This window comes from Trachemys scripta, chromosome 3, assembly GCF_013100865.1.
Source record: "Trachemys scripta elegans isolate TJP31775 chromosome 3, CAS_Tse_1.0, whole genome shotgun sequence".
NCBI classification, from domain to species: Eukaryota; Metazoa; Chordata; order Testudines; family Emydidae; genus Trachemys; species Trachemys scripta.
This window is the reverse complement of record NC_048300.1, coordinates 28,231,797-28,250,931: the sequence shown is the minus strand read 5'-3', so window position 1 is coordinate 28,250,931 and position 19,135 is coordinate 28,231,797. Positions and strand designations below refer to the sequence as shown.

The following is a 19,135-nucleotide window of genomic DNA, read 5'->3' as shown; positions in this document are numbered from 1 at the left end:
AGGGGGCAGGAGAAGGGACAGGGAGGTTCTGAAGGGGGCAGTCAAGAAACGGGGGCGGGGGCTTTTTGGGGGGAGTGGAGAAAGTTTTGGGCAGTCAGGATACAGTCCTGGGGGGCAGTTGGGGGGGGTCTTAGGAGGGGGCAGTTAGGGGACAAGGAACAGGGAGTCTTAGGTAGGGGGTGGGGTTCTGGAGGGCAGTTAGGAGCAGGGGTCCCAGGAGGGGGCAGTCAGGGGACAAGGAGCGGAGTGGGGGGCTGGGAGTTCTGGGGGGGAGCTGTCAGGGGGCAGGAGTGGGGAGAGGGATCAGAGCAGTCAGGGGACAGGGAGCAGAGGAGTTTAGATGGGTTGGGAGTTCTGGGGGGGGCTGTCAGGGGGCAGGAGGGCGGAGGGGGGGCGGAGGGGTCAGGGGGGGGGTGGGAAGTGGGAGGGGCAGGGGCGGGGCTAGGGCGGGGCTCCTCCCGTCCTCTTTTTTGCTTGCTGAAATATGGCAACCCTAGTTGTGGGGGTGAGGGAGCATTAGTCAGAAACCAATACACTGAAATTTTAAATTAAAACATAATTAGTTGGTCAAAACACAAACATCTCCAAAACTCAAGAACATGTATCTCTGCTAGCTTCACACCATTATAGGTTGTCATTTACATACCACCCAAAGTATGCTGGGTGTTTTACAAACAAATTAGAAAACAAGGTTCTTGGCCTGTGGAGCTTACAGTTAGTATTATTTAATATTTACATTTTGCCATCACCCAGATGCACTCAGCATCAGGACACTATTTTGCTAGGTGATGTGCAAAAATCGTGGTAGGTGTGGTCCCTATCCTGGAGAACGTACAGACTAAACTGACAAGTACATTAGGTAGGGTTACCATACGTCAAGATTTTCCCGGACATGTCCGGCTTTTTGGGCCTCAAATCCCCGTCCGGGAGGAAATCCCAAAATGCTGGACATGTCCAGGAAAATAGGGAGGGAGGGCCCGGCAGTGCGGGGCCGGGGCCGGTGGTGCGGGGGCCAGTGCCGGCGGTGCTCGGCCGCGGGCCGGGGCTGGGCCAGGGCCGGCGGTGTTCGGCCGAGGCCGGGCCGGGGCCGGGGGTGTTCGTCTGGGGCCAGGCCGGGCCAGGGCCGGGGCCGGCTGTGTTCGGCCGGGGCCAGCGATGTTCAAGTGAAAGGTAGTTAGATCCCTGAATGCAGTTAAAACCTCCAAAAACAGCTCTAAATCTCAGCCAGTGTAGCCAGAATTTTAATGCAAATCATTAGTACAGGGTGTTTGCACCACCAACTAGTCAACTATTTGCTGTTTAGTCCTTCTTCCACATTCTACTGTATGGAGATAGCATCAGGAGATGGAGCTCTTAAAGGGGTGGAAACCCTAAACAAAGAGGATCTGATTCTGTTGTTTCTTATACCATTTTTATAGTTCTGTAAGTGCACTGATTTTAGTGGTATTAATTCTGATTTCTGACAGTGTGAGTTAAGAATCAGGCATGTAATACTGACAAGTATATCAAATGAGCTGGGGAGAAATAAAAAAACTGCAAAAATTCTAGATGTCTGGTCTGGACTGTAAACAAGGTTAGAATAATGCCATGTTCATGTTTTTGTAGTTAGCTAATAATTATCCCCATTTGAAAATTGAGTAATTCCGAACAATTAAAAATCCATTCAATTATATTAGAGCGGAGTGAATTTCAAATAAGAGAATCACTTTGTTCAATCTCCTTATGCTCTCTGAAGGTACAGTATATCTTTGCATTCCTACCTCTTCATCTGTACATTGCTCTGTGTGTTATAACACAGGCGTTTATCTCCTATTATGGATTTTTAAGTGCCACTATGTTGATGATTATTATAATACATTCTGGGACTTATCCGGTAAGATGCTGAGAGTCCTATTGAAAACAGTGGGAGTGGGGGTGTTCAGCACTCAGCATTGTACAGGACTGAACTCTTTGTTTCAGTGGCATTCTGTGTGAAACTCACCTATTGCAGATTGACACTGTGAGACGTTTGTTCAGTTTGCTCCAGACAGCTGATAGGTCTTTTATAAATGCAATTAAGTTTATTTGTAAACATGTTACATATTGAAGAGCCTACTGTCAAATATGTGTTCATGATATTCACCATGTTTTGTAAGGCTCTCTTTCCATCATACAAGCATCTGCAAGGGTTTATGATTTTCTACACCATCTTTTTCATGTCCTCATGGTAAAGCTTGCCTTCTTTTTCCTTGGCTCTTTTTTTTTTTTTTTTTTTGAGATCCCAAGCCAATGTCATTCTAACCTTGGGGACTGCTAGTAGCAGTAGCAGAAGAAGAAGTAAAGGCAGTTGTAGTCATCTGGCATCTGGTTTTGCTTTTTCCTCCTAGCTACCAGTTGGATTTAACAGACCAGTCAGCTAGCACCGTTTGATCACTTTATGAGTTACATGTATTCCAGCATAGTAATTTTTACATTCTCTGCTGAATTAAGTAATCAAAAGAAGCAAGATCTCCTATTGTAAAACTAGTAATAGAATACTCCACTCTGTGTATTTCAGCAAACCACACACAATTAAATTGTCAAATAGTTTTTGATCCTGAAAGTTCATCAGGATGGAAAAAGCTAAGGGCAGGTCTTCACTACAGGGGGCAGGGGGGGGGGTTGATTTAAGATATGCAAATTCTGCTACGTGAATAGCGTAGCTGAATTCGACGCATCGGAGCTGACTTACCCTGCTGTGAGGACGGTGGCAAAATCGACCTCCGCGGCTCCCCGTCGACGGCGCTTACTCCTACCTCCGCTGGTGGAGTAAGCATGTTGATTCGGGGATCAATTGTCGCGACCCAACGAGACGCGATAATTCGATCCCCAAGAGATCGATTTCTACCCGCCGATTCAGGCGGGTAGCGTAGACCTAGCCTATGATAAAGTAGACTACTAATGTCCCCAAGAACAACTCTACTGATAATAAGGGAAAGAAAACTGGCCATAGACAAAGATGGTAGTGATGGGGAAATCAGGGTAAAACTCACTTCTATACAGAGGAGCAGCATGAGGGCTGAGCACCAGTTAGAGATTTACAAGTGGGACTTCAGATGCACCACACACTTCCCCTCTACACAGAGGTGATCTAGATGCCCTCCAAGTACAGAGCTAGTGACTTTGGAAAATTGTTCCATATATGTTACCAAAATGCAGACCTACCTAGGGCATGCAGTAGGCACTACCACAGTCTATCTGGTAAGTAATGTACCTTTGTTCTGTTGTTAACTCTTCTGCACTTCCACTGTATGTTTACCACTTAGAATAATAAAAGATCAAGTTGTGCACATACAGGCCCAGCTTTTTAAAGGTATTAGGTGTTGCTGCATTAAGCATCACAGCACCTAACTGATTTAGAAGCCCAAATCTCATTTTCAAAAGGAATTTAGGCACTCAGGAGTCTAAATCCCATTGGCTGATGATGGAATTTAGACTCCTAAGTGCCTATATCCATTTTGAAAATGAGACTTAGGTTTCTAAATCAGTTGTGTTGTGGTGCTGCGTGCATAAACACCTGAATATTTTTAAAAATCTGGGACATAGTGCTTTTCAACCAAGGATCTCAAAGCACTCTACAAGTATTCATTCATTAAGCTTTTGCAACATCCTGGGGAGATGGGAAGACCATATTCTCTTCATTTTAAAGATAGGTGACCTGAGGCCAAAATTTTCAGATGTTTTCACTCTTTGGGTGCCCATCCTGAGATACCTTAAGTCTGCTCTCTGGGAGGAGTGAATGCTCAGCATCACAGGGTGTGGCTGATTAGAATAATAGAATATCAGGGTTGGAAGGGACCTCAGGAGGTCATCTAGTCCAACCCCTTGCTCAAAGCAGGACCAATCCCCACACAGATATTTACCCCAGTTCCCTAAATAACCCCCTCAAGGATTGAGCTTACAACCCTCAGTTTAGCAGGCCAATGCTCAAACCCCTGAGCTATCCTTCCCCCTGAATTAAGAAATGCAAAATTAATGAACACTTCTGGAAATTTGGCTGCATGAGGCAAGTCCAAAGTCACACAGTAAGTCAATGGCAGAGTTGAGGCTAAACACAAGGACTCCTAAGTCCAAGACTAACCAATAGAGTGTGAGACATCCCCTCTCAGCATGTGTGGTAAGCAGCTGAGGATGTCTGTGGCAGCAGTGTAGATTATCATCATTTGGGAGGAGTTTTTCAAAGGCACAAAGGAGAGTGAGTTGCCTCACTCCTGTTAAAAGTCAATAGGAGCTGGCCACCAAACTTCCCTTTGTGCCTTCAAAAAATCTCCCTCATGGTCTCTTACATGTAAGACCGTTTTTGACAGCCTCTCGGATATCTTATTATTGCTGGGTTTGGGAGCATGTGTTGATCACATAGCTTAAATGTGCTTATTTATGAATTTGCTGTACTGGATTCCTCCTGCTTCTTATCCCACTCTGTCACTGACATACTGTTTGACTTTGCACTTATGTCATGCAGACAGATCATCAGAAGGGCTTGTCTACTCATAGAAACCTATAAAGGTCCCAGTGTGGATGCGTTTGTATTGATAAAAATGTGCTTACTCCTGTAAATTTACTTTTTATACCAGTATAACTGCGTCTGCACTAGGGGTTGCACTGCTTTTACTGTCTTGGTATAAAATCACACCCCTTACGGAAATAGTTAAATTGGTACAAAAGAGAGAGTAGGACTAATTTTGCATCTGTAAGTTGGGTGCCCCACTTGACACACACTGTCCCTGACTTTCTGGGTGGCAGACTCAGAGAGAAGAACAGGAGTACTTGTGGCACCTTAGAGACTAACAAATTTATTAGAGCATAAGCTTTTGTGGACTACAGCCCACTTCTTCGGATGCATAACTCAGAGAAGCAGTCAGAAGGTGTCTAAAGCTGGGCCCCCATTAAGTAAGGTACGTGAAGCTCTTCTGAAGTCACTGGTACTCTGCATAGAAATCCACTCTCATAGAGAAGTTTTCAGGAACAAGACCTTGATAAACATCCTTATATCATGAATAGTTCCACTGGGCATCTTAGGCAAGGTAATTATCTTGATCAACAGTTAAAAGCTTGTTTTCCTTGCAATAATAACCTCACACGGCACATAAGTATTTATTGGGTGTTCTACCCACCCATAAGAAGTTGTCTCAGGCCTGGCACTAAAAAGGTTAAGGGATATACACACTACATACTATTTTGATGAAGAGTACTATGTTAAGGGCTGACTAGTTAGATTGTTCTTTACTGCATATTTTGTCAAGAAAATGTAATGTTGTGTACTGCAATGATGATGCTGAGTGGATAATAAGATGCACTGTGCTGCTGTTGAGGGCTCTGCTCCATGTGTCTTCTGTAAGTGTTGCATTTTGGGGGGGTGATTGTTAGGGTAATTGTGTCATCCCAGTAATTCATCATCAATATAACTTAAAATAATGCAGCCATGATACACAGGACAAAAAATAATGATGGTTAAAACTAAACAGGGGTAAAGTGAATTCACTGAGAATTGAAAATAAATTTGCCAGAGCTGCAGATTTATAAATATGCTCTTAAAATATATTTACATATTCTGCTTCTGAGTTTTATGTGTAAATTGAATTGTTATGAGAAAGTTTAAAGCCGTCTGTAAGGACAATTAATTCGAAGTGGAAAGTAACATGAATCATTGCTTCTTCGTAGTAAAGAACAGTTGCATTCAGTTCTGAAGTGCTGGGATGGTAAACAGTTTAATGGTTCCTTCTTCTTTTTATATGGTCATATATGTGGCATTTTGCTACAAACAAAAGACTTCTCACATCTGTTATTCACGTAACACCGCCTGCATTTCAAAAACTGATACCTGGCTAATATGAGCTTATTAGATGTAACTTGTAAATTAGTATGATGTTGGGGCCAATATTTCATGTACCTCTTTTAAAGGCCATTGCTTAATGCTTAAATGTCTGGAATTTTTGTAGAGCAACTTTGAATAGTGCACTGGCTTTAGAACAATAGTGGGCAACCTGCAGCCCGCATGTGGCCGGTCAGGGTAATCTGCTGGTGGGCTGTGAGACAGTTTGTTTATTGACTGTCCACAGGCACAGCTGCCCGCAGCGCCCAGTGGCTGCGGTTCGCCGTTCCTGGCCATTGGGAGCTGTGGGCAGCTGTGCCTATGGATGGTTAATGTAAACAAACTGTCTACTAGCTCGCCAGCAGGTTACCCTGATGGGCTGCGTGCGGCCCGCAGACCTCAGGTTGCCCACCACTGCTCTAAAAGCATCTGTATGTATTTGCGTGCATAATATTGTTATAGTGACAGTATTGCTGTCTGCTGCTATTTCTTATATGTCAACCAGGGGCATTTGGTAGACAGTAATTTTTTATTACTGCTGTATTGAAAAAGTAGATAATTTAATGGCATATAATCTGTGAGGTCATTTAAAGGTTTAGTTCAGTCTCACCACGACCCCCTTATCACAACAAAATTTACTACAAACTCCAGGACGGGGACCGAAGCCTGAGCCCATCTGAGCCCTGCCGCCCTGGGCCAGGGGGCCAAAATCCAAGGGCTTCAGCTCTGGGCGAAGGGCCCATAATCTGAGCCCTGCTACCCAGTGCTGAAGCTGAAGCCTGAGTCCCACCGTCCAGGGCTGAAGCCCTTGGACTCGACCCTAGGCGGTGGGGTTTGGGCTTGGGCTCCTGGCAGTGGGCTTGGGCTTCAGCCCTGGCCAGTGGGGCTCAGGCTTTGGCTCCAGGCCCCAGCAAGTCAAATGCCAGCTCTGGCGACCCCATTAAAATTAAGTTGTGACCCACGTTGGGGTCCCGATCCACAGTTTGAGAACCGCTGGTTTCATTTAATGAGCTCATGCAATTTCCGAATAAAACTTGAGAACAAACAATATGATTAAAATATTCTTTTAAAAAAATCCATGCATCGATTGATTCACGATGCTGAAGTTAGAAAAAAAGATCTTGATGTGTTTGTTACATATTCATGTTTACAGGTCCATTCTTTAAGCATTCATAATATCTTGTCTTGTCTGATATTGTAGCTGAGATGAGTCTGCCCTGGTTTGCACTTGTGTAAGTGAACTCAAAACCTCAGGTGCTGTAGAAATGGTTCTGTAAGTATGATGGGTCTCCAGGGTGCCTCGTAAAACTGGGGTACAACTGAGCCCCCCTGACACACCAGCCTGGGCTCCCTCTTACACTGTACTGCTGTGACAAGATGCCAAGCCCTCCAGGCTTCAGCCTTCACTTTCACCAGCACACATACAGGTAGGGACACACCCAGCTGCAGTTACATGCAGGAGCTTTGACCAGCCCCTGCATAGGAAGGTAACAGCTAGGGCGCCTCCCAGCTCCTCAGGCACGCATGCCTTCTGGAGTATAAACCCAAAATTATACCCTCTTGCACTGCACAGGGAACAGTACAGTATAAGCTCATAACATTCACCCCCTCCATGAAGGTGGAGAGGAATATGCAACAGCCTTCTGCTCCTGAGTTATGATTTCCACACACTGGTATAGATAAAGAAAAAATAAGTTTATTAACTACAAAAAATAGATTTGATGTGATTATAAGTGATAGCAAACAGATCAAAGCAGATTGCCTAGCAAATAAGCAAAAACGCAAACTAAATGTAACATACTAAACAGTTTGGTTTTGAATAGCAGATTCTCACCCTAAGTGATGATACAAGCAGGCTGCAGATTTTTAAGGAGCAAGCTGCACTTACTTACATCTTGGAATCCCTAAGTGTTCCATTCACAGGCTAAAAATCCCTTTAGCCTGGGTCCAGCACTTCTCCCTAGTTCAGACTTTGTTCCTCAGGTGTTTTCAGGAGTCTGTTTGTGAACAACAGATGATGTCACTCGCAGCCTTATATAACTTTTGCATATGGTGGGAACCCTTTGGTTCAAAGCTTAGTTCCCAGACCCCAGACCTCCTGCACCCCAACCCCCTGCCCCAGCCTAGAGCCCGAACCCCCTCCCGCACCCAAACTCCCTCTCAGAACCCAACCCCGCACCCCCTACCACACCCCAACCCCCTGCCCCAGCCTGGTGAAAGTGAGTGAGAGTGGGGGTGAGTGAGTGACAGAGGGAGGGGGAATGGAGTGAGCAGGGGGTGGGGCCTCAGAGAAGGGGTGTGACCTCAAGGGCAGGCTGGGGGGTGGGGCAAGGATCTTTGGACAACCCTACTGGACTGTCATGTGGAAGCCCTGGCCATGCCGGAAGACCGCGCCCAGCAGTGCAGCCGGCAGCTCCTCTGGGCACCAGCCAGCGTGGGCACAGCACCACCCAAATGTCAGATGAATCGCATCTGCTCTGGCACAGCTTGTGCGTGGGTGGGGGCCCATTGACTGTTCTGCCCTAGGGCCCGGAATTGCTGTTGGCAGGCCTGAAGATTAGGGTTGGAAGAGACCTCAGGAGGTCATCTAGTCTAACCCCCTGCTTAAAGCAGGACCAACCCCAACTAAATCATCCCAGCCAGGGCTTTGCAGAGCTGGGCCTTAAAAAACTCTAAGGATGGAGATTCCACCACCTCCCTAGGTAACCCATTCCAGTGCTTCACCACCCTCCTAGTGAAATAGTGTTTCCTAATATCCAACCTAGCCTTCCCCTACTGCAACTTGAGACCATTTCTCCTTGTTCTGTCATTTGCCACCACTGAGAACAGCCTAGCTCCATCCTCTTTGGAAGCCCCTTTATTTGCCTTCTGGTGTTGGAACCTTTAGGGTTTGGGTTTTCAAGCTTTTCTCCACAACCCTGAGAGCTAGAAACTTACTTATTTAAAAATAAAAGCGGAGATTCTCACATAAACACAGAGCTCCAGGGGCTGGGGATTTATGAAAAAACACCAAATATCATAAAACTCACAATAAAATGATGAGGGTGAGGAAGAGTATCTGTTGAAGACCCACCTCCTCTCCAAGCAGCCAAGAGTAGGGAGGAGAATTTTCCCTTCCCAGTAGACATCTGCTTCTATGTGGAAGGGATAGAGTAGCAGAAATCCTTCTCTATCACAGCAGCCACATGGGGAAAGGGAAAGAGAAAAAACTAGTGTGCAGGTGATGCTGTAAATTTAAACACAGCTCCTAGCCAGAAGCTGGTACTGTAAAGGAATCCACTAAGAAGGGTCCAGAGAGAGTTCCTGGTAGAAAATCCAGCACCCTCCCACTTCCCAACAGCTAGGGATGACAGGGGTATGTGCTTATCACTAAGGGATAGATTATTGGATCTGGGCCTCAATTCAGGTTCCCCACCTCATCTTACACCTGTGGATAGAAGGTTTTGGTTTTTGGCTAAGGTTTCCAAGCCCTGTCTAAACTTCTGTATAGCGTAGATAGCAATGATACATCATGTACTACATTCCACTCCAGAGATGGCTGCCCTTCAGTAGAGGTGAAGTGGGTTCTCTTTTTCTGGAGAAAAGATGACGTTTGTGTGTGTGTGTGAATATTATATTAATGTCTTCTGAACTTAAATTAGGCCTCTGTTAGTAAAAAAAATAGCTAACCAAGTCAAGTCATTTTAATTGTTTTTCATAGGACAAACTTCAATACCTAGTGCTCAAATCTTTCAATTCCCACTTTAGGTAGAAGGTGTCTCATGAGAAGACATAATACCTGACAGAATATGAATATTAGAACTTAAATTCAGAAAGTTGACTTGGTGCTTTGAAAATGTAGAAAATAGATCTCATTTAAAAGATCTTTTCCCAGAAGCTTTATACTTTTCATCTCTTTCCAGGAAGCAATCCCATTAGAAGACATGTACGGTAACAGGAATATTGATGAAACATTAGACTAAAATATACATAGTTAGTCTATTAATCTTGGAGTCGGCATGTGTCTTGTCATCTACAACATTTATCTCCCCTTGTCTAAAGCAAACAGTGACCATTCTTATGTGTGTATTTCCTTAGTAGTTTCAATTCACTAATGATGATTTTTATTATTTGTATTGTTTGTGTTTTTAAAATTTAGAGTATTACCCTCCAGTTAAACTCTAATGAAAAAATGATTATATTAATTTTTAATTCCTCAAAAAACTTAGATCCAAATAAACACATTAGATATTTCTAATATTTCATTGTTGCATTAACTATAGTGTAGTACATCGGGGAACTGAATCTATAAGACACAGTCTGGCAGGTGTGGATTTTTTTACTCCAGCTATTCACCTGTGGGATTGTCAGTATTATTGCTTTTCTTTGGAAGTGGTTAAAGGTTGCAAGCATTATGAGCTTGGGTTATCTGTGGTCTGTTCTAAAAGTACTTTTGTGCCAAATTTGCACACATTCCAGAGTTATTACTACAGAGAATAGTAAAACCTTGCTGATGCCACAAGAAATATCATTATTTTGGGGATGTATTTTTATACTTCCATAGTTTTTACTGCATCTAAAGTTGGCGAACTGGTAGTGCTGGACCAGAGGCCAAAAAGAAACAAAATCATAACTGTCAGCTCTTGCCTTGATTTGCATTTCATGTGAGCTGCTCCAGTTCTGTGGATCATCTGCATTCTCAGTGTATTGTCAGGACAAGTTAGCAATATTTAGAGTACACAGTCCATAAAACATGTCTGAAAACATTCCCTTGCTGTTCTTACATTGCAATAGTTACAATCAGTGGCTTGAGGACAAGAGTTTTCAGATCATTGATATACATTTCTGTAATAGACCAAGAGCCATTCCTTCAGCCCTTGAGCACTTAAAACTCTTATAGATCTCAGAGTGTGTTAGGAATGAAGGATTGGACCCCAAACATAAGCCTGCTTTACCCTTTTCCATCTCTCTGACTAGTTAGCTGGTCCTCATCACCATAGTATCTAAGTGCCTCCTAGTCTTAAATATATATGTCCTCACAGCCTGAGGTCAGGCTCCTATAGCTGACCAGACAGTTGGAACATGAGAGATTTTTAAACCTTGTATCTTTAAAACTCCATGTGCTTTTCCCCAAAACTGCCCAGAAAACTCTACCCTGAAATGAGATGTAATATGTAAAACTACAGGGGTGGATTGATTTGGTTCTTCTGAGGTTATGTAATTGTGTTCATGTGCATAAGAACAAGTTGAAAATCGGATTTATAACATGGCAACTAACTTCGTCTTTAACTCTGGAGGTCTGATGAATTTGCTCAGCATCAGATTACTAATTACTACCATTACTAATCCTCTACATCAGTGGTTTTCAAACTGGCCTACCCCTAAGATTATGCAATCTCTCATCAGGAGGGATGCGAGCTCTCTTCAGGAGGGATGTGCAGAAAAATCCTGTAATGGCAGACAATGCAGTGGTGTAGTAAAACTTGGCAATCTAAGCATAGGTATATCATGACCCTATCTCAGATGGGGTACGCAGTAGACTATATAATTTGGAAAGGAGTACACAGTCTAAAATGTTTGAAAACCACTTCTTTAAATCATCCAGTGCTTCCTTTCATGGGGTGCTTTCCTTGCTGGAGCTCCTCCTCCTTGTGGCCGGAACTGGGGAATTAGCTCTGCCAGTCTGATTCCCCTTTCTGCTGGTGCTCACTCTGTCTCTCTCCCTCTTGGGACTCGACTACTCCCTCTTCTTGGCTCAGTCCTCCGGTCAGGTCACTCTAGTTTTCCCCTTCTAGGGGTTTGTGTACCAAAGTATCTCTGTACATAGTTGTCCCAGGAAGTCCATACACTCCCCATCAATGGTGCCACTTCCTCAGTGGCTGGCAGGGGAACCAGGGTCTGCCCTTTTCTCCAGGTTCCAGCCCAGGGACCCTGCAACCAGTGATTAAGGTCTACACTGTCCCATACCTTGCTGCTGTTTCCTGGACTGCTTCCTACATTGACTCTATCAGGCTTCTTCTCCACCCTCCTCCAGGTGTTTCATTCCCTCCAGGTCAAACTCTCTTCTCTCTCTACCTCAGAGAGAGTGACTGCAGACCTCAGCATTGCAGCCCCTCCCACATTCTCAGCTAGTTGGCTTTATACAAGCCCTGCCTATTCCTGTCTAGGTGAGCTTCATCCTTTAATTAGTCCTCATTGCTCTCTGGCAATACCAGTACAAAGGATAATCATTCAGCACTAATATTGATTTACTCCAGGGGTGGGCAAACTTTTTGGCCGGAGGGCCACATCTGGGTATGGAAATTGTATGGCGGGCCGTGAATGCTCACGAAAATGGGGGTTGGGGAATGCAAGGGGGTTGCGGGCTCCGGCTGGGGGTGTAGGCTCTGGGGTGGGGTCAGAAATGAGTTGTTCAGGGTGCGGGAGGGGACTCCAGGCTGGGCCTGGGGCCGGGGCTTGGGGTGCAGCAGGGTGCGGCTCTGGCTAGAGGTGTGGGCTCTGGGGTGGGGCTGAAGATGAGGGGTTGGGGTGTAGAAGGGTGCTCCAGGCTGGGACCGAGGGGTTCAGAGGGCGGGAGGGGTATCAGGGCTGGGGGCGGGGGTTGGGGCACAGGAGGGGGTCTAGGGTGCAGGCTCCGGGTAGCGCTTACTTCAAGCAGTTCCCGGAAGCAGCAGCATGTCCCCCCATGGCTCCTATGCAGAGGGGAAGCCAGGCGGCTCTGCACACTGCCTGGTCTGCAGGTGCTGCCCCTGCACTTCCCATTGACTGCAGTTCCCGGCCAATGGGAGCTGCGGAGGCAGCGCTTGGGGCGGGGACAGCGTGCGGAGCCCCCTGGCCGCCCCTACATGTAGGAGCCGAAGGGGGGACATGCCCCTGCTTCCAGAAGCCACGTGGAGCCACAGCACGTGCGGAGTGGGGCAATCCCCCGACCCCGCTACCCGGCTGGAGCGGGGCAAGCCCTGGACCCTGCTACCCAGCGGGAGCTCAAGGGCTGGGTTAAAATGTCTGAAGGGCTGGATGCAGCCCCCGGGCTGTAATTTGCACACCCCTGATTTACTCACATACTTAATAATTGAAAGGCAGTCTTATGGTGCTCATCACCATAGTATCTGAAAAGGAATTTCTCACCATACTTCCATCTTCATATCTGTTTTACACCATTGCTGATTCATAGTAAGGAAAGTAGCAGTGGCACAGCTGTAGAGCTTCAGTGTTGACACTACCTAAGTAGCTGGGAGGGGTTCTGCTGTTGGTGTAGGTAGTTTTTCAAACCCTTCAGTGACAGTTAAACTGACCTAATTATCTAGTGTAAACCAGTGATTAGATTGTAAGTGCCTTGGGCCAGGAACTGTGGTTTTATTCTGTGTTTGTACAGCGCCAAGCACTATGAGGTCCTGGTCCATGACTAGGGCTCCTAGGTGGTATAGTGGTACAAATAATAAATAATAAAAATATAGAAGAAAGAATATGTTTAATTCCTAGGATAACATGTGTGACATAATGATCAAAAGTCAATTTTAAATACAGGTATAACAATAAGGGAATACTCACAGCAAAACCACACCGTATCTAAATGTTTTTCTCATCCTGTGAATATTTTTGAGTTCAACATTTTTTCCTGTCTTGAATTGGGATAAAAAGTCAAAATTTCTAAAATATTCGCAAACCAAGAAACTGATTTTTATTCATTTCAGGTTAAAACATTTCATTTTATAATTTTGAAAAATTTAGTTCTGTTTTAATTTTTTTTTTCAGTCTAATTAGCTTGAAATTCCAAATGAAAGTTCATTTCAAACTGGAAAAATGGAATATTATGCTTCAAAGTTTTCAAAAAAATGTTCTGACAATTCTGAAACTTTTTCTTGACTTTTTTGATTTGGGAAATTCATTGAACCCTCCAGCCCTGTTTAGTGAGCAGTTTCAGTTTTGATTAATCAGCTTTTTTGGAAGAAAAAACAATTAGTCAACAAATTCCTAACCAGCTCTAAATATTTCCCCCACATTTCCAAAAGAGTTACATTGTGTTTTAGTCTCATAACTTCCACTAATGATAATAGAGCTTCCCATGGCAAAATCCATGAAATAGTTCCCTTTGATATCAAGTTTTTAATGCCTTTCTGTACCATGTTACCATATTAGAGGTGGGATGACTTTGTCTTGATAACAGCAGAAATTGCAACCTATATCGGGTTCTAATCAACAATAATAAACTAGGGTTACCATTCGTCCGGATTCCCCCGGACATGTCCGGCTTTTTCGAGTTAAAAATAGCGTCCGAGGGGAATTAGTCAATGTCCGGACTTCCCCTCCTCCCCCCCCATACAGAGCGTGCACGCGGCTTACAAAGCAGCCCGGGCTCCGACAGCCAGAGCCAGAGCCCTTCCTGCACTTCCCCCCTCCTCTCTCCTGAAACTTGACACCACTCCCCTCCTCTCTCTCCCTCTCCCTCCCTCCCTGCATTCTCAGATCGCCGGGCTGTTCGCCGTCTGGAGCTCCGACTGCTTCCCTCCCCCGCTGTCGAGCATGCTGCTCTGCAGCACAGTAAGGGGGCCGGGGGGCAGAGAAGCGGCAGGGAGGTTCTGGGGTGGGGGGGGTAGTCAAGAGATAGGGAGCAGGGGGGAGGGTTGGATGGGTCAGGAGTTCGGGGGGGGGCTGTCTGGGGGTTGGGGGTGTAAGGTTTTGGGCAGTCAGGGTACAGGTGGGGGGGTCTCAGGAGGGGGCAGTTAGGGGACAAGGCACAGGGAGGCTTAGGTAGGGTGTGGGGTTCTGGAGGGCAGTTAGGAGCAGGGGTCCCAGGAGGGGGCAGTCAGGGGACAAGGAGCGAGGGGGGTCGGGAGTTCGGGGGGGTGGCTTTCTGGGGAGGGTGGATAAGGTTTTGGGCAGTCAGGGTACAGGTAGGAGGTAGGGTCCTGGGGGGCAGTTAGGGAGAGGGGTCTTAGGAAGGGGGAGTTAGGGGATAAGGAACAGGGAGGCTTAGGTAGGGGGTGGGGTTCTGGAGGGCAGTTAGGAGCAGGGGTCCCGGGGGGGGGGACAGGGAGCAGAGGGGTTTAGATGGGTCAGGAGTTCTGGGGGGGGGCTGTCAGGGGGTGGGGGTGTGGATAAGGGTTGGGGCAGTCAGGGACAGGTAGGGGGTAGGGTCCTAGGGGGCCAGTTAGGATGTGGGGAAGGTCTCAGGAGGGGGCAGTCAGGGGACAAGAGGCAGGGAGGCTTAGGGAGGGGGTGGAGTCCTGGGGGGCAGTCAGGGGAAAAGGAGTGGGGGGGAGGGTTGGAGGTTCTGAGGGGGCAGGAAGTGGAAGGGAGTGGAAGGGGCAGGGGCGGGGCTAGGACAGGAAGGGGGCGTGGCTAAGACAGGACGGGGGCGGGGCTAGGGCGGGGCTCCTCTCGTCCTCTTTTTTGATTGTTGAAATATGGTAACCCTAAATAAACCATATGCCTGATCATGAAGTTTGAGATGAATGTTCCATATTGATTAATGTTGTGTACGTAGCTGACATGCTGTGTATACTACCGACATTCATATGGATGTAAAATGGGCAAACACGTGTTTTTCATATATATATGGCCAAGGGTTCTGTCTTTTGAGTTTATAAAAAGATTGTTTGGTGTGCTAATATATGGAAATTGTGCCATGACCAATTTAAAATGACATCACAATAACCAGTAACTTAGTTTGGAAAAGCCACTGCACATGCTAAACATCCCATGCTTATACTTGTCCCATTCACTTAAAGGTGATTTGTTTGTCATTTTTGTTTATAAATATATAGAGAAAATAGAGAAAGCAAGTAGACGAAATGGGGAATATGAGTACTGTAATTATGATTCACCATAAAAATGGAGTCTGCTTCATTAATGTCAAAGCCTTTGATTTCTCGAAAAAACTCTTTGAAAAAAATACATATACAATGTAGTTATGCATTAAAAAGTTCTGTATTTCATCACTTAGTGAAAGTGGTGATTGCTAGAGAATTATGGCAATCTTATATTTCTGTTGAATATCAATAGCAGGATAAGTGGATGAATAAGACACATGAAGCACACAAATTACTGCTTTAATGGTAGGAAACAGTGGAAATCTTACACATTTTCTCAGCCAATTCAGCTCTGGCACTTGGATATATGGTGGAATGACAGTTGCTTTTTGGATTTGGTAGTCTTCTGCACATGACTGGGAGATCACTAGTTTTCTGTAACTGTCACAAGGGAAAAAAGATAAATTTGGGGACAAGACCGAAGCCTGAAAAACACCAAAAGGGATGGAAAGTGGAGGAGGAGGAAGATAAGTCTCCAAAGAAACACTGAAGGAGTGGTCAGCAAGATAAGAAAAGAACAAGAGGAGTACAGTCAAGGCTAGAGCAGGTGGAGGAGGAGAGAATGAGCAGTGAGGCAGCAGACGAAAAGGAATAAGTTTGGAGAAGGGCCCCTTCAACTTAAAGTTGCTTTGAAAAGAAGAGAGCAGAGCTGATAGAAGAGAGAATAGAAAAATAACACAGAGGAAGTCATTGGGGAATTATGGGGCATTCTCTAAAGGCATCAGCAGTGTATCTGGAGGGGCTGACAGGAGGAGCTGAGATAGTTAATCTGTGGGAGGAGAGTAGGGCACTTCCGTTGAGAGTAGAAGACTGATAGAAGAGCAAGAAAGAGCCAGGCAAAGGGATGGGAGCTGTCAGCAGCTGAGGAAGGAGTGGAGCCAGAAAGGACTGGACTTCAAAAGATGAGGAGGTGAGGGTCAAAGGAGTTATTTGACATCACTTCTGCAGCCTGTGGGTCTAGGGGAGTAATGCACAGAGGGGGCAGAGATCAAAGCTGCACTGGAAGGACAGAGACTCTTTTTGGAAATATCAAGAGGGTGAAGGAGTTAGAGATACAGGCTGTGAAGTGAAGTGAATTTCTTGGAGTAAATCTAATAAAAAAAATTAAAAATAACTTTTGAAATAAAAAAGTCATTTTCACAAGCTATGAAACCATTTATAGAATTATTAACTCTGCATATGCCTCTGATTCCACACTGTTCAATATTTTCTTTTCACCTCAGTTTAATAACAGTCATTATTCACAAATGAAGTATATCTCCTGACTTTTATAGAAAAAAAAAACATAACTTCCTTAGTCACTGTTTTTAATGAGCACACTGAAATACTTCATTAAGCTATAAATACCCCATTACAGATGCCTTCTTAATTATTAGAATATATTATGGTATTGATATAATATAAGCTTAGAATATTTCTAACACAGAAAATGAGGCTAAGAAATTTTAAATATTTCAAATATTTCTAGATTTTCCTGAAAATTCTTCTGAAAGTTCTCTCCCCCCTTCCCCCCTTTTGCCTGTGAAAGGAAATGCAAGGTATTAGGTTTATTCCTGTGAAATGTGGAGTTGAAATAACTATGTTTATTTAAAGTGACAGACACTTCTCTTGCATTACAAATAAACTCCATCCCTCTATGGGTCTAATTCTGAAAATCCTTACTCACATCAGTCATCCATGTTCATTCGACTAGTTCTATTGACTTTCTCAGGACTGTTTTTGTGAGTATAGGTTAGGTTTGTGAGAAAGGGATTGTGAAAATCGGTCCCAGTTTTTCAAGCTGAAAGAAATCCTTATTCTTCTTGCTGATGAAAGAGGAGCTAGTGCTGACTTTTCTATTTTTAAAGCCTATTAAATAAAGGAAGGTATCTGGTGCTCATCAAGAAGATTGGGGAACATAGGGAAGAAATTTACTTGAGCTTTTTTATTTTTTTTTCTTGGTGAGACCCACTGGGAAAAGAAGCAAACTCAGTTTGTGAAAGTAACTGATTTGGAATATCAATTATCCATGAAAGAGATGTCCCAGCTCAGTGAACTGTCAGGAGTTTTGTCACTATCCCATGCAAGAAGTTAAATCTGAGGAGAGAAGCTGTTGTTAGGAATCTTTCCCAGTACAACACACTCTCTAATTCTCACTAAAACAACTCTTAATTAGTACTTCTTCTTCTTCTTCTTCTTCTTCCTCCTCCTCTTCCTTTTTTTTTTTTTTTTTTTTTTTTTTTTAAACAGCACCAGGGAAAAATTGGAGTTAAGTTTAATGTTGGAACTGATGACATCTCTATCGAAGAGATCAACGCAATCATTAATGATGGAAAATACCATGTAGTACGTTTTACAAGAAGTGGTGGCAATGCCACATTACAGGTGGACAGCTGGCCAGTTATAGAACGTTACCCGGCAGGTAAGAAAGTAAACAAACATTTGTGGATGAGGGGGTGGGGGAGTATTTGGAAATGTTATTTGCTTTGCTGCTGTATTCATAAAATATTGACTCCTTCAAGATGCTCTATTGTTAATTGAATGAGAAATGTAGATGTCAAGGCACAAAATAGGCAAGTTTCTTTTTAAATTTGTTTTAATCTTTAATGGATCATTGTACTTAGACATAGAAAAGGCTTTGACAAAAGCAACATGGTAAGCCCCCAAAAATGATTATGGGAAAATTTGTATTGAGGAAAATGTTGTCTGTGTTTTTTTAATAACATCAGGTTTTTATAGTGCTTTGAAACTTATGAAATCAACAGAAGTATTACAACAGATCTAGAAAGAGAAGAAAACACATCAGTTCTTAGCTGCATACACAAGTAATCAATTTAAAGCGCATTTAGTTAAATACAATATATGTATTCAATCCTACAAAAGCTTTACTCACATGAGTGGCCCCATTGATGTCATTCATAAGAAGAAAGGGTTTCCAGGATCAGGCCTGAATTTAGTATTCAAATGCTATGCCTTGAAGAAGAATGTCTGCCATTAATATTATTCGTTTTTAAAGGCATCAGTTTTTCAGATATACAACATGTTTCTTATTTAAAATGACTATTGAGCCATTAGTGGTAATTTGCAAATCTGCACATTATCTGTCGACAATTTTTGTGAGTGTTTGTATTAGTAAATCAAAGGCAGAAAGCCAGAGATGTAAATGAAAGCTAGTCTGCTTAGCATATTTACTAGTTAATCTTTTTAGCTACAAATAAATGGTAGACTTTTTTATCTTTTAAAATAAAGAAAAAAAGACTGTCCCCTTCTTTATGGATTTATATTTTAATTACAGAGGATATCAAATGCATTTCTTGTGCTAAGAATGAATTTGTTATACTTGATTCAACATTTTTTCCTTTGCATTTGAGAGGATCCTTCCAGTTTTATACCTCAGGAATAGAAAATTGCATAGGTGAACAGTCTCTCGTGGATCAAATCTGGGAAAATGTTCATATTTAAAACAAAAATGGTGTAGAAAATCTATACAAAAGGTAGGTCCACATAGCAGTGTGTGCCCAAGGTCTGTGTGCCA

General features: G+C 44.0%; 1 protein-coding gene across 27 annotated transcripts in view; it reads left to right on the top strand.

Annotated features, from left to right (window-relative positions):
- Positions 1-19,135, top strand: part of NRXN1 (neurexin 1) — a 1,212,452-nt gene that overhangs the window by 1,007,677 nt on the left and 185,640 nt on the right. For all 27 annotated transcript variants that reach the window (XM_034764365.1, XM_034764364.1, XM_034764372.1 and 24 more), the window contains one exon: positions 17,851-18,022. In XM_034764365.1, the coding sequence (XP_034620256.1) occupies positions 17,851-18,022 (172 nt within the window). The remainder of the gene's footprint in view (positions 1-17,850; positions 18,023-19,135) is intronic.